Below are 16,376 nucleotides of genomic sequence, written 5' to 3'. Positions count from 1 at the left end.
GGCAGGTCACATGGGCGGGTCACACACTAACTGCTATCATACTGCCACACCCCCAACTCCTCTCTTTGCAAACAGGACAGCAGCTTGGAGGAGAGAATTCCACATTTAGGTGAACGTTTAATTTGAACACCCCACCCCCAAACCTTTAGAAAATGAAAACCTCAAACCTTTAATACTCCTAATCAGCATTCTTGATCTCTGGTCCTAGAGAGCTGCGGTAGAGCAGGCTTTTTGTCCCAGCTCAGCAGGACAAACCCACCCAATTCATCTCATCAAGGTGTTGAAGGTGTCAATTGCTTGGTTGAGTCAGGTGTGATAGCACTGGGCTTGAATACACTGCAGCTCTTCAGGACAACGATTGAGGAGCACTGCTCTAAACACTCATCTGACACTATTCAATCAATAGATACCTCAGTCTTGGTCTAGTCCAATTGGTTTAGTTATCCTCAAACATGTAGGCCTCTGGCATCACTAGAGCACATACTGCATATCTGGGATAAGGCTAATTCAGTTTTACTCTGTCCATCCCACCTAAGTAACTTTATAGCCTTACACAGACAATTCCCTGATATATATATTGATATTCCGAATAGGTCTATATCTGCAGACCAGTACCCCTTTACATTTACACTGACTAACCTTTCCTGAAATGCCCAATGTTCAACCTGTACCCATAAACAAGCACCCCTGCTGCCCACCCCTGTATACCGTCTTACTGGGTGCGAGAGCGGCTTCTGCTTCGGGAATGACTGCGCCTGCGACGGCGGGGGCTGGCGGATGTGGTGGGGTGGGGGGTGGAGCAGAAACAACAATTATCAACTAGGTAGATTTAAAAAAAAAATATATTGTTATTAATTAACTTTAATTATGCATCATCATCACACATTGCAAAAAAGGCAAACAATGATCCGGCCTTGCTTACCTCCTGCTGCTCCTACACCCATAGCCTCCATATCTCCCGGGCGGCCCACCACCGCCACCTCTCCGCCCGTAGTGGGAGTCTGGCGGGCGGCCGTAGCGCGCCATCCGGACGTGCAGCTCCCGGCCGTCCAGCGAGGCGCCGTCCATCGCGTCTTCCGCGTCGCGCTTGTCGAATCCGCGGCTCTCCTTGGTGTACCTGTCCCGGGGGATGTACACATCGTTTATATAGATATATATATATAGATGGATGGATGGATGGATGGATGGATGGATGGATGGATAGATAGGTATATAGATAGATAGATAGATAGACAGACAGACAGATAGACAGATAGATAGATAGACAGATAGATAGATGGATAGACAGACAGACAGATAGATAGATAGACAGATAGCTAGATAGACAGATAGATAGACAGACAGATAGACAGACAGACAGATAGGTAGGTATAGGTGAATCAATCTATGAAAAAAAAGCACTTAACCCCCCAAAAATTGATACAATGTCAAAGGCCACGTGAATAGGTTACTTAAACCAGTCTAAATATAACCCTGCAGACGGTCTGATGAGTCACTATGGTGAATGTAGGGTGTCATGTCATGTATTGATAGATTGCATAACTAGAAACTATGTGCGAACTGTGTAACTAACATGTATTGAACAGCCATAAGCCTAGTTTCAAGGATGATGTGCTATTGCAGCTCATGTTTTCTCTCTGCTCTGTGGAACATTCTCCCACAAGATAACACTGGGGAGTACCCAAGAATCTTAGTTATATCAGTATTAATAACAACATAGCGTTGGAGTCATTATCGGCCTTTAACATCTTCGTCTTAGACCAGAGGGCATTATCCTCTCAGCACCGCCATTACGCTGTCCTCCTCCGGCTACAGTCAATGACTCATAATAACAGTCATGAGTCTCAATCATGAGTCACAGTCAAATGTAGTCAAATGTAGTCTTCAGAGCTTTTCTATATTTCAGGTAGGGGTGGGACGATTAGAAAATGTCATGTCACGATTATCGTGGGCAAAATAATCGCGATCCACGATATTATCGCGAGAATTAAAAAAAAATTTTTAAAAAATTAAAAAAAAAAAAAAAAAAAAACTTTAGAATGCCAATAAAACACACTGTAATCACTTTAACTTATATTTTGTTGTATTTTTATATCAATGACAATAAAGACCATTCATTCATTCATTCATAATTCATTACTTCTATTATATACTTTTAATTCATTACTTCAACCATGTCATTATTTTGTTCACTTTTGCACAAGCTGTAATCAAAGATGCTCTGTCTACTTAATGTTAATTCACTGTATGATTTGTTTTTCACGGAGACTATTCTAACGAATTCTATGACATTGAAAATTATTTTTGACTGGATAGGATGCCGTGGCCACACACACCCGTAGTCTATCCGTATCCATTCATTTCAATCCATTTGAGAGCTAGATAAGGACACTTTCGTGACATGAGCTGGGCATGTATACAGTAGGATAGCCTGCACGTTCACACATAGGGCTTTCACACCGGCAGTTCCGAACGCCGGTTCGCGTTCGCGTGTCTGGCGAATGAGCCCGCGTTCGGAACTGCCGGTGTGTAAGCCCTATCAGTGCATCATGATTCATGTTGCTAACGAGCATTCAGATGAATGTCACAGTCACATGTTAACTAACTAGTAAAGCCAGGCTCATTTTACCTGGAGTTCAGAGTACAACGCAGGGTGACGGTCACGGAGGTGCACATGCAAATTGGACGTGTTTGCCCTCGGGGCAGACACTTTCCTCCGGCAAGTTCGGCATGTTGGCTCTTCATCCTGGCGTTCTTGACTTGTGAAGCCAAAGTACTTCCACACATCAGATTTCACTTTTTTATTCGGAGGATACAATGGACACGGGGCCGATGCAGCCATGGTGTATGCTAGCATACTAGTGACTGACTGACAACGCTGACTTGACAGTCACGTGCAGGCTGAACAATCCCGCGAGACAAATTTCTGTGAGGATATTCGCGCGCGGCTCATGTGAGAAATCAAAATTATATTACTATGTATTTATAACATACGATTATGACGATTATTCAACTAATTAAAATTCTCCACGATAAAGTTATCGCGTGTGTTTTTATCGCGATTAACGATAATCACGATAATCGTCCCATCCCTAATTTCAGGATTCAATTTCACTATGGCGATGGTGCTGTGTTAGACTCTAAAACCCAGAATCTAACAGCCATAAACCATAATCAGTGTGTCCATATTTGCCACCCACACGTCTCTCTCTTATCTTGGTGCTTACATCCATCCCGTCCCTTCCAGATCTGAAAGGGGGCATTAAGAAGTGTCTAGGGAGTAAGGGCTATGATGAGTTGATCTGGGATAGTACACAAGTGAATGAGCAAGCACACCTCCCACCTGTATTCCCTCCTCCTCCTCCTCCTCCTCCTCCTCTCCTCCCTTCTTACCTCTGTAGTCTCTCCATCTGTAGCCTGTGTTCTGCAGCTCCCTGCTGGTAGCGTCTCTGGTCCTCTTCCACCCTAGCCTCCCTCTCCTCCTGCAGCTTGGCTATCTGGATATGTAGCTGGCTCATCTCCTCCTGTCTGTATTCAACACAATTGTACTATTATTAAGCCTGTAACATCTGATGTCATTGTCTTTGGGATTCATCAACCACTATAACATTACCAAAGCAGCATTTCTTTCCATTAGATTATCCCCTCCCTCCTGCATATAAGCATATGAACATAGATGACTTAATCCTGCTATGACTGATGGATAGATGATTCGCTTTGGATAAAGGTGTCTGCAAAATGACAAAAATGTAATGTAAATGTAGCCTCATTCACTCCCCTTTGCAGATACGATCACACGTGGTAGTAATAACTCATTGGGTCTATATTGCATTCCACCTACTACGCCCAAGTCGCTGGATATGAAGAGAGGAGTACACAAGGGCAGAAGGGGAGGAGATAAGGATCAGGAATGGAAGACAGCCCAAAGTGGCATCACATGCCTGGCGGTCTCCGTGACCTGAGCGCAGGCAGCAATGGCATCATATCTCTCCAGCACGGTCAGGTTGAAGCGGAAGTCCTCCCTGAGCTGCTGGAAGTGTTCCTGGGCATGGCGGTGGGAGCTCTCCAGCTGCTGGACACGTAGAGCCTGGAGGTCCTTCCACTCCCTCTCCTTACAGGCCAGTTGAGCCTCAATGTCTCCTCCACCATCTCCACTGGCCTGCAATGCATGACTGACATGTGCACACATGTTAACGCGCGCGTTCGTTCCACATAGTCAACATGTGTAAATAAAGTATGTTATGTGATCTAGCTAGATAGCTCTTACTCACTCACTTAGTATTAGATGGGTACATTTTGCAAACCAACTTCGCTTGTTGACTGACAGATCTCCCGCTCTTCCGTGATATGACCGGTTTATAGTAACCACTGTGTTGTCCGTCTGTATAAATCGTCCGTGTAGTAAACATGATTGTGCGGAACGAAAAAGATGTTTTACGCTTTCAAGAGGCTGCCACTTATGGAGGACCATGTCTGTCAAAATGAACAATAAATATATAGATAAATAAATGAATGTATGTATGTATGAAGAAATACATGAATGAATGAATACACACAGCAATAAGGAAATACATCAATAAAAATAGATGTAATTAAAAATACATTTATATATTATTTTACGAGGTTCACTACAGCAAGTGGAGCTTGAGAATGGAAACAAAGAAAGCTGATGAAATAGGAAGTATTACACCTAACTGGCACAATTATGGTCACAAGTGAGAGGCCACATGCCACACCATCTCTGAACGGACGTGACTCCCATCAGGTAGCCATACCCTACCCCCTCCTTTTGGAGAGCGCAATATTGTGCATTTCACACTCGTCTCACACACACACACACACACACACACACACACACACACACACACACACACACACACACACACACACACACACACACCCAGCAGGTGAATCATCAGTAACTCAGGGCAGTGGGCTTTCGAATCGAGCCCTTTTCGTCAGAACAGACAGATCCCTAGAACAGACTTGAGGGAGGAGGCGGAACGCATGGTCCAGAGAGGAGAGCGCATCTCAAGGAAGACCGTTATAAGCATTACCAGGTGAGTGACTTAGGGTGAATGAATTATGAATTATGACTATTTCTGTAGTCAATTATTACATGTTTTTGAATTTGCCTACACCTTGATGCTCATACATCCATTGTCTCAGTCTTTAGATCGGGATGGCATGGCACTGTTATGTTGCGCACCTTGTAGTGTATCAATAACAGTTTGATTTTATGCAACAGGCTTCAATGTGTACTTTCCATAATTTTATGGTATAATTATGATCCCTTAAATGAGTATAAAAGTGCTCTCTTCTCAATGGGATGCATAGTGTATTTTAGCTTGGTCTTGATATGATTAGTTTTTTAACAGCGCATGTCTGACGCTCTGACACACATCAATCATCATGGACCAAAACGTCTTGATTAATGATATGGTTACAGTTCTAAGTTCTAATGTTTCCTAAAAGACAGTATTTTCTTGCTTTACAGTCCTGGGTGTATTGTCGTCTATACTGTGAACGACTGAGCAGATCATAGTCAGTTTGTTTATGGATGAGAAGTACATTAGTACATCATTTATCTATTTTATCAGAGTATTTTTATCATAACTTTGTAGTAGTAGGCATGTGTCCTGCTCTGTTCACGTTCCTCACGTAGGCTGCTGGTACGTGCATGAGTGACGCGCGCTGGGCATTCCCTCCGATAAGCTTGGCACTGCTCTCATTACCCAATGGTCTACTTTGTGTGTATATGTGTGTGTGTGTGTGTGTGTGTGTGTGTGTGTGTGTGTGTGTGTGTGTGTGCGTGTGTGTGTGTGTGTGTGTGTGTGTGTGTCTGTGTGTGTGTGTGTGTGTGTCTGTGTGTGTCTGTGTGTGTGTGTGCCCCAACTAAAGGTTTAGATGCTTCCCGCCTCTAAAGCATGAAAGTTATCCGAGCCGTGGTCATGTGTGTGGATCATAGAGTCCTGGGATAGGAAATGTCAAGGTCTTATTTTGGGAGGGCTGATAGTGGGACTACATGTGCACATGGCATGGTTGTGGGGTCATGGTGAAGAGGGTGTGGCAAAGGGAAGTGTGTGTGAGTGAGTGACGTTTTTCTATTGGTTTGGAGCCAGGTAGTTACACAAGACACAGGAGAAGTGCATAATTTACACACACACACACACGCACACACACACACACACACACAGGACCTACGATTCAGAGCGATACGGCTGCATCAAGGGTAAGTGCTCTGCTGTAGATCGTAACATTGTGAAATATTATTTAATTTGACTTTATTTTGTGCATGATTATTGATCATCATCGAAGGTGGGCTAAAAGTAAAAATAGGTAGTACCTTCTATATTACGGATTAACAGTGGACTAGGGCTTGCTGAAAGTTTTGAGAAATCGGGAGTAGTTAAATAGCCTATGAATTCACTATGGACCACATTACTATGTATAGATATTTTGTCATGCATTGTGAGGGATTTGCCTCAATGGACATACTGTAGAACACTGCCATAAATACAGTATATTATTTATCTAGCTGAACTACATGTCACAAGCAGGCTATTATAGTCACTGGTTGACCAGGCAGACCTGCAGCAAGGGAGGGGACTCCAACTAAGGCATTAATAACTGGCATTTAATGCAATGTGTCTGCAATGTATGTGAGCTGTGAGAGGTAGAGAGAATGTGGTTCAACTCTATACTGCGGCTTCTTCACACAGGAGTGAGGAATTGAATCGCCATCTGGGAGCTCTGGTGTTTTCACATATTGTTTTCACATGTCCTGTGATTTCATATACCTTCTCCCATATCACCACATCAAGACGACAGCCAAATCCTGATAAGTGCACATCCAATTATTATTGGTACAAACTGCTGCTTGAATAAGTCCTAAACCTTTTTGGCAAGAGCAGACACCATGGGCCGGTTTCACAGACAAGGCTTAAGCCTAATCCTAGACTAAAAAACATCTTCAATGGAGATTTTACATTGAACGTGTGATTTAGTCCAGGACTAGGCTTAAGCCTTGTCTCTGAAACCGGCCCATATGTTGTACTGCAGAGTTTCCATGCCACTTAACGCCTTAAATCAATTAGACAGCTCATATTATGTCCACCAGTCCTCCCCTACCCTGCTGATCTGTGTTGGGAATTTGTATTAAAATCACTAGAAGTGATAAATCATGTACTATGTGCTCATTTAAATAATATGTGAATGCGGTCAGTTGAGAACAATAGGAAGGTCACGCAAAGCCAAAAGAGAGGTTCTGTTTTTGAGCGACAAGAAGAAATACAAGCTCCTGACTAAAAGAACGTTTTATGATTCAAACTGCCTGTAAATTACTTATTTTTACCTATGTGCTTACAACCATTTTACACCTGCTGTTATAATATTCTATTTTTCTGTACTTTCATAACTAATGATTAATGATAAGTCTATTCTTCTAACTTGTAAATTGAATCCTAATATTACTGTGTAACTTCAATAAGTTGTGTTTTCACAAGACATTCTGATAAGGACACTGACACAATGCTCTGCTCATACAAAGTACGATATCACCATGGGAACGGGAGGCCAACAGGACACACGGCTGATAACACACAGTACACTCTCGCGCACCCACACAGAGAGAAGTTGAAGGCCATGCTAACGAGCAGCTGCAACGGATTTTGTACGGACAATTGGAAAACTACTAGATAGGGGGGGGGGGGGGGCACCACCCAGCCCCAAATGTTAAATCAAATGTATAAAGGACTATGTACGGAGGGGAGAGGGACTCTTGTTTTAGCGGAGCCACTGCAGTTAACTTGTTGACGGCTAGCTGAGATAGGCCTGCAGAGGTGAAACTAGAAAAGACTCTTTTCCATGGAAATGAACTATTATTGCTTGCTGATGTGCTTGAATAAATATTATCTTAATGAACAGTTCAGTAGTGGTGCCTAATATTTGATTGGATCATATCATCTTAAGAAGTGATATCAAGGACGTCTCGTTGAGATTAAACGAACTCGCTTGTAAGTGACGACTCAATTAAATCGATTCTGGAGAAGTTGATCGCCTTACATCTGGCAACTCACTCCCCATGTGTCACACCTTCATTGTCACATTTTTTTATGCACAGTATCCATGGTGATGCCAGCCTAGTCCAGTGAACCAGCCAGGCATGCATGGGACAGTGATTCCCTGCAGATGTCATTGACACTTGGGACAGGAGGCACCAGACCTAAGAGGATAACAATCCTGATGTGTACTAAATGTGTATTTCAAATGTCTGCAAAACAAAACGTGTCCACACAGTGATCATTTTCTGTAGCTGCTAACAAAAAAGCTGAGCACTGCTTATCATAGTCAGTTCGTGAGCTTAGAATGATAAGGTTCTATCTCCGTTTAGAATGATACGGTTCTATCTCCGTTTAGAATGATACGGTTCTATCTCCGTTTAGAATGATAAGGTTCTATCTCCGTTTAGAATGATAAGGTTCTATCTCCGTTGGCGTTTAGTTCAGAGATATTGAGCGTCAACGTTTTTACATTCCATTACGTTTTGTGAGATGGAACCATTGTATTTTATGAATTACTAACTCAAAAATGTAAACATTTAAAAAATAACACCACACAGGCAATAATATACACCTAATGGATCAGATTATGTAAAAAAAAACTACATTTTGACCAAAAATGGAGATAGAACCTTATAATTCTAACGTCACGAAATGTGTATTTCAAATGTCTGCAAAACAAAACGTGTCCATTAACACAGTCATCCTTTTCTGTAGCTGCTAACAAAAAAGCTGAGCACTGCTTATCACAGTCAGTTGTAGACTATTGCTCTCTGCTGGGCTCTCATGTTGACATGGCGCCACTGTGAACCTGTTCAGGGATGCGTCTGCACCGACTTTGACGTGGTATGGATTAACGATGGGTCTGCTACTAGCATATATTCATTATTATACTTGAATTATTCCAATTGGAACAAGATCGCCTGACTGTCTTAAGACATTGATAATGCTATTCAGTGTCTTAAGACATCTCAAGATGTTCTGTGTCTGTCTTTAAGGCACAGAAAATATGGCTCTTTATGCTCCATGTCTTAAGTGAGTGCATGAGTGCATGTCTTCATGTTAGGTCTTAAGACGACTTAAGACATCTTGACAGACAAAAATGTCTTATTTTGGTTAATTAAGACATCTTAAGACATCTCAAGACAAGGTGATGGCTGGGTATGAACAGCATATTTATAATTTACCGTATGGGTGGAGCAGCTCCCAAATTGGGTAACGGGCCGCCCCCCCTCCTCCCCAGCTGCTATTGTGCCCACCGCTGCTGCCACCCGATCCGTCCTCCTCTCCTCTGCTTTGTCCACAGAGGTTAATAGTCTTCCACTTGTCTTTGGCTGGTCCTCTGTCACATTCACCGACTCTCCCGGTTTATCTAATCCCGGTTTCGATTCCACTATACCGGACTGCGCTGCTGCAGAACCTGACTGATCACATTGGGGAGTAGCAGAGGAGGCACCATCACCATCATTGTTCTTGAGTAACATTGTCGCCCAAAAAAAATCGCCAGTAGTGTAAACAGAACGGCTGGCAAAATAAAAGTTAGATCCATTTCTGCAGATTGCGCGTTGGTTGGTTGTTCAGTACTCAAACAATAAAAAATAAAAAATAAATACTGCCTGTGTTAAAGCCTGGGGTAGTTTTTTGCCTGAGGTAGGATATCAGTGTGAGAAGAGAGGGGAGATACTAAATGTTCCAGTTTTATTGAACCCTGTAATAAGAAGAGAGGGGAAAATGTTAGAATCTAGGAGTTTCTGGAGGGCAGGACTGATTAGAGTAAGGGATTTTAGGTATGAGGTAGTGCCAGGGTTCCTATCACAGAGCAGGCAATTATAGAAGTTGTTAGGGAAACAGATGAGGAGATGAGAAGGGGAGAAATAGTGAGCATGTATAATAAAATAAAGCAGAGTATACCAGGGGAGTGGGTGAGTAGGTTAGATAGGGAGTTAAGAGGGAAGGAGCAAACAGAGTTACCTAGGTTAAGACTAGGGAAAGGGGAAACAGTGCGGGACTTCTCAGCTGTTAAGGTGAAGGAGTGCTACTGGGCACTGTTGGAGAGCAGAGTGAAGGAGCCTGCGGCAGAGAAGGTGTGGAGGCAGGTGTTCCCAGGATTGGAGGTGAAGAACATATGGAGGAATTTATTTTTAAAATATAATAGTTTAGAATGTACACATTTAGATTTTATGCTCAGGCATAACATGGTTTATACTAAGGTGGTGTTGCATCAGGTAGACAGAACAGTTTCGAGGGAGTGTGATGTGTGTGGGATACAGGATGAGAACTTAATGCATATGCTTTTTGAATGTAGAGAAATTAAGGGATTCGAAGAAAGGTTGAAAGGACTAGTGAAGAAGCACTGGGGGGTGGAGGTGGTGGGGATGCAGGAGTGGAGGAGGATGGTGGTTTTTGGGGTAGAGGGAAAGAGGAGGGGAGTGAATATATGGTGTTTAAATTATGTATTATCACAGGCTAGGTATGCAATTTATTTGAGGAGAAATTTAGCAAGATTTGAGGGAAAGTGGATAACGGTGTGGAAAGTCTTTGAGGGATTGGTCAGGAAGAATGTGGGACTGATGCACAAGACAGGGCAAAAAGATTTTGAGAAGTTGTTTATTAGGGATTGTGGGTTTATAAGGGTGGGGGTGGATGGAGGGTTGGAGTTTGATTTAGATTTTTGAAGATATTCAACCACAGCCTTAAAAATGGGATCCGAGCACATCTGTTCCAGGGGTGCACATTCCAGGCCGCACTCAACCAAACACTGTTGCACTACAGAGCTAGTCAGCATGCAACAACGCAGACCTCTCCAGCATCCCTCATGCTTGGCCGTGATGGACTTGCCACTGAACAGACTCAGGTCCCGGGATGCAGTGACACCTGCAGCAGGCAGCACCCGAGATGCTGCTCAAGCAACAGTGGCCACACATCAGGGGGAGATGAAGCGACGCTTCGACAAGAAACGTCGAGTAAAGACCACCACCATCAAGGTGTCCGACTGGGTTCGGGCCCGTAGGCCCCAGCGACATAACAAGATGGCATCTTTCTGGTCTCAGCCCCTTCAGGTGACACGTCAGCTGGGGCCAGCCACGTTCCTGCTGAGCGACGGATCCCGCTGGCACGCCAGCCGACTGCGGAGGGTGCCTGGTCCTCCTGGGCCTGCCATGGCCACACTGCTACCAGCAGCCGGTGCAGCAGAGACAGATAGAACTGTCTCAAAGGCCTCGAGTCCTGTACTGCTAAGGGCAGCTAGGCCGCCCCAGGCTCTGCCGCAGCCACTGCCTATGTGGCCTCCACCCGCTCAGCCTCTACCTGCTGTTCCTCTTCCTCACCCTCCTCCACCTAACCCTGGCTTCCTCGCAGGGTCACAGCCCAGGGGGGAGGTCGATAGGCCACAGCGGGAACGGGCTCGCCCTGCACACCTCCAGGACTATGTCACTAAATTTCACACATAGGCCTTCAGGCCCTACTCCTGTTTGACTGTTACTTTAGTTGTTTGAGTTTTGGAAAGGGGGGGGAAATGTTATGTACGACAGTGTCATTGTCATTGCAGCACTTTGTTGCCCTTTACGACGTCACGTTCTGTACGTCCGTTAGAGCTTTACGACGGTGTGTGTGTGTTGTCAGAATGAATGGCAGTTGACAGTAAACGGAGCTCAGTTTGTATACCTGTGTGGATCTACATTTATTAGCACAACACAAACATAATATTCAGGTCTGGAGATTGGACGGGCCGTGACAGGGTCTTGATCTGGTGGTCCTCCATCCACACCTTGATTGACCTGTGGGCATTGAGCATTGTCCTGCTGGAAAAAACAAACCTCAGAGTTGGGGAACATGGTCAGAGCAGAAGGATGTACGTTTTCTTCCAGGACAACCTTGTACGTGGCTTGATTTATGCGTCCTCCACAAAGACAAATCTGCCCGATTCCAGCTGAAGCACCCTCAGATCACCACCCATCCTCCATCCTGCACAGCGGATGTAGGCCTCTCCAGGTCTCTGTCTAACCATTAGACGACCAGGTGTTGGGCAAAGCTGAACATTTGACTCATCAGAGAAGATGACCTTACACCAGTCCTCTATGGTCCAATCCTTATGGTCTTTTGCTAATCTCAGTCTGGCTCTTCTTTGCTTATCATTGATGAAGGGCTTTTTTCTAGCTTTGGGGGCTATTCAGCTAATGGGGATCCTAATCAATCAAATCAATGAGGTAGAGGCTGTGAAGTGGGATGGGGCATGTACGGTACACTACGAATTAGAATAAATGTAAAATAATATAAATTACACTGTCAGCGCATTGTATGTGTGTTTGTGTGTGTGTATTGTCTGTGTGTGTGTGTGTGTGTGTGTGTGTGTGTGTGAGAGAGACGGTAGGTGGCAGCTGATGACCTACTCTCAGCTGACAGAATGGTCCGCTGTAACCTGCCTTTGTCCTTGGCAGTGGAGGCAGCGCGAACCAGACAGTGATATATAGGATGGACCATCAATGATGGATGTGTAGCTATACAAGATGATATCGACTTCATTAGGACAATATGTGTGGAACATTTAACAAGACAGAGAGCACGTCCAGTCTCTCATATTGTCTCGCACCAACACGACAACATCTGAAACTCAACATCTGAAACTCTCACACATTTTTTTACATTTTTGGCATTTAGCAGACGCCTTATTCCAAAGCGACTTACAATCAATACATTTGACTAAGCAAGTGAATCATCAATCCACCAGTCATAGCAGGAAGAGTAATCCAGCTCAGGCTCGGGGCCATTGATAGAAGGAAAAACCTTCTTCTATCACCTTCTAAACCTAGCCTTTTATTTTATTTTTTATCTAGACACTGGAGAAACAGAGAAACAGTACAAGGCAGGCAATAGACGTTTTTAGGGGAAAAGTGGGTGTCTTCAGGAGACGAAGTGCTGGGGGGTAGTAGTTGTCTCAGGAGGAGCAGAAGAGATGGGTCTTCAGTCTACGACGGAAGATGGGTAGTGACTCTGCAGTTCATTAGATTAGATACAATATTACACCAACTATATTGTATTGTCCATCCAGGGATGTGAATGTGTCTTTGGCATCATCAGTCACATAAAAAATTAAATCATAATTATTAGTCACCATAACATTTTCCTTCAGTTTCAGTGTCCAGTAGGCTGTGTAGATCAATGGGGCACATTTCTTTCCAGGCTGTGGGGCAACAACATGTTAACATTTTGAAAGGGGGTGTAAACTTTCTATAGGCACTATATGACATTTCATGTGTGTTTCACAGGCAGTGAATGTATTCATTTGTTCGTGTGTGTGAGAGAAAGCATGTAATGTCTATGGTTGCTGCAACTGCAACACGACTGCTTCCCATTCAGGTTGGACACAAACACATAGACGAAAACAGAAAAACACACAGCCGCATTCTATCGCTGAATACAATTCAGTAAAGTTTAAGTAAAATTAAGTTAAACCTAAATAAAATTATCCTTTATCCCCTGTGGTGGTGGTGTTTTCCGGGTGCTGGCCAATACAAGACTGTCTGTTGTCTTTCTGGGAGCGTGTCTATGTTCCCACAGCCCAATGAGTGTTTCCCAACCCTCTCCTCGGGGCGCCCCAGCCCCAGCCGCACCACATATTTGATCTGTTCCACCACCAGCACACCTGATTCAACTAATCAAGTACAGAGCAATTATGGTTTGTACTTGATTAGTTGAATCAGGTGTGCTGGTGGTGGAACAGATCAAATATGTGGAGCGGCCCAAGGAGAGGGTTGAGAAACAATCCTAACCCTAACCCTAGTCCTAATCCTAACACTGACCCTAACCCTAACCCTAGTCCTAATCCTAACACTGACCCTAACCCTAAACCTATCCCACCTATGAAATATTAGAAATGTGGGACCATTGGGCTGTGGGAACATAGGGCCTAATTTTGAGGGATGACTTCATCCTTCTACTAACGCGTAATGTGGAAGACTCTTATTCTGACGAGGGGAACGCAGGGCAGGCGCGTGCATTCGTGGCACCTGGAATATGCGACCGCTCCAGGGGAGAAAAGGACAACATCTCTTCTGCCGGTGACTGTTTTTTAATGACTTTCCGCAACAAATAACAAACAAGACGGATATCTTGAAGCGGATTGTTAGGCAGCGATAGAGTGCAGCCAGTGTGTTTTTCTGCTTTCGTTTATGAATTTTGTGTGCAACCCGAAATACTAAAAACAAGAAGGGAAAAAGAGCTGGTTTACATAAATAAAGGCTATGTACACTATCCACTATACTATACTATACAAATAAAACACTGTGCTGTACTCTATGCTATGCTATAAATATCCTAACATTTCCTATCTCTGAACCTTACAGGGGAGGCTGGTTCATTAGGGGCAATTGGACATTGCCCCACCAAAGGGAGAAGAGAGAGATTTTTTTTCTATGACTTCTAGACAGTGTTGCTTCTGAATATCATAGTCCAATCAGCTAGTGTTCTGTGGAGTATATCATAGTCCAATCAGCTAGTGTTCTGTGGAGTATGTTCCAATCAGCTTCAAGTCCCGCCCCTTTCGGGGCAACTTTCAGTCTACTCGAAATTGCACTAGGCTGTTCTCGTAGACTTGCATGTAAAATCTATTTTGGTAACTTCAGGCCATTCGGTCAATTGTCTATGGGGTTTTGGGACATGCACAAAGAATCGTACGTGCTTACGTCATGTCCGGCGTAGCTTCGTTCACCTGCTTTACCATCGCTATGGCGGCTAGTAATGTGATGTAATGGGAAAATCGTATAACCGAGGATTTAGGAGGATTTCTTTCTGTAAACAAATTGAACAAATGGATTAGAAGGAGGCATCTTTTGTTCCCAACTTGAGGATATTACAACTGGACCTATTACCGAAGTCAAACTTCGTTTGTGGTCGCAATCTCCGCACCGGCTGTGTTTAGCCTGCTACTGTTGGTGTTTTGCGAAGCCAGAATACACAAACTCGACCTGAAGGTAAGAGAGTCAGCTAAGATAAAAGCTACTTCAAACATTTAGTAATATCGTCAGCATGGTACGTTTTCTATTGTCGTCTTTTAGCTTGTTTGTTTATGTATTCAGCACACGCACACACACACACGCACACACGCACACACACGCACACACACACACACACACACACACGCACACACACACACACACACACACACACACACACACACACGCGCACACACACACACACACACACACACACACACACTCACACACTCACACACTCACTAGAGGGGATGAAGAGGTCTGTACAGGGGGGTAGGGGGGATGAAGAGGTCTGTACAGGGGGGTAGAGGGGATAAAGAGGTCTGTACAGGGGGGTAGAGGGGATGAAGAGGTCTGTAGAGGTGGGTAGGGGGGATGAAGAGGTCTGTACAGGGGGGTAGAGGGGATAAAGAGGTCTGTACAGGGGGGTAGAGGGGATGAAGAGGTCTGTACAGGGGGGTAGGGGGGATGAAGAGGTCTGTACAGGGGGGTAGGGGGGATGAGGAGGTATGTAGAGGTGGGTAGGGGGGATGAAGAGGTCTGTACAGGGGGGTAGAGGGGATGAAGAGGTCTGTAGAGGTGGGTAGGGGGGATGAAGAGGTCTGTACAGGGGGGTAGAGGGGATGAAGAGGTCTGTACAGGGGGGTAGAGGGGATGAAGAGGTCTGTACAGGGGGGTAGAGGGGATGGAGAGGTCTGTACAGGGGGGTAGGGGGGATGAGGAGGTATGTACAGGGGGGTAGAGGGGATGAAGAGGTCTGTACAGGGGGGTAGAGGGGATGGAGAGGTCTGTACAGGGGGGTAGGGGGGATGAGGAGGTATGTACAGGGGGGTAGAGGGGATGAAGAGGTCTGTAGAGGAGGGTAGAGGGGATGGAGAGGTCTGTAGAGGTGGGTAGAGGGGATGAAGAGGTCTGTACAGGGGGGTAGAGGGGATGGCGAGGTCTGTACAGGGGGTAGAGGGGATGGAGAGGTCTGTAGAGGTGGGTAGAGGGGATGTAGAGGTGGGTAGAGGTGATGAAGAGGTCTGTAGAGGTGGGTAGAGGGGATGAAGAGGTCTGTACAGGGGGGTAGAGGGGATGAAGAGGTCTGTAGAGGTGGGTAGAGGGGATGAAGAGGTCTGTACAGGGGGGTAGAGGGGATGGCGAGGTCTGTACAGGGGGGTAGAGCTATTCTCATGCTAAAATCGACTGTAAATCCAGATTTTAAAGTTGATATTCTTCCCCGTGGAGCATGCCCCCATAACCTGTGCCCCACCCAAAATGTTTAGCACCAGCCGCCACTGAGATAGAACCTTATCATTCTAAACGGAGATAGAACCGTATCATT

At 44.8% G+C, this 16,376-nt stretch overlaps 1 protein-coding gene across 1 annotated transcript; it reads right to left on the bottom strand.

Moving 5' to 3' along the window:
- Positions 1–712: 712 nt before the first annotated feature.
- Positions 713–4,189, bottom strand: LOC308167531 (uncharacterized protein; the record flags this gene model as incomplete). The annotated part of the gene is made up of 4 exons (XM_080541948.1): positions 713–770; positions 923–1,117; positions 3,394–3,524; positions 3,938–4,189. The coding sequence occupies 4 exons, from the start codon at positions 4,187–4,189 to the stop codon at positions 713–715; spliced, it is 636 nt and encodes a 211-aa protein (XP_080398074.1).
- Between the last annotated feature and the right edge of the window lie 12,187 nt (positions 4,190–16,376).

Source organism: Nansenia antarctica (genome assembly GCF_963989245.1).
Source record: "Nansenia antarctica genome assembly, chromosome: 11".
Taxonomy (NCBI): Eukaryota; Metazoa; Chordata; class Actinopteri; order Argentiniformes; family Microstomatidae; genus Nansenia; species Nansenia antarctica.
Note: the sequence above shows the minus strand (reverse complement) of the source record. Positions and strands in the feature narration are given on the sequence as shown.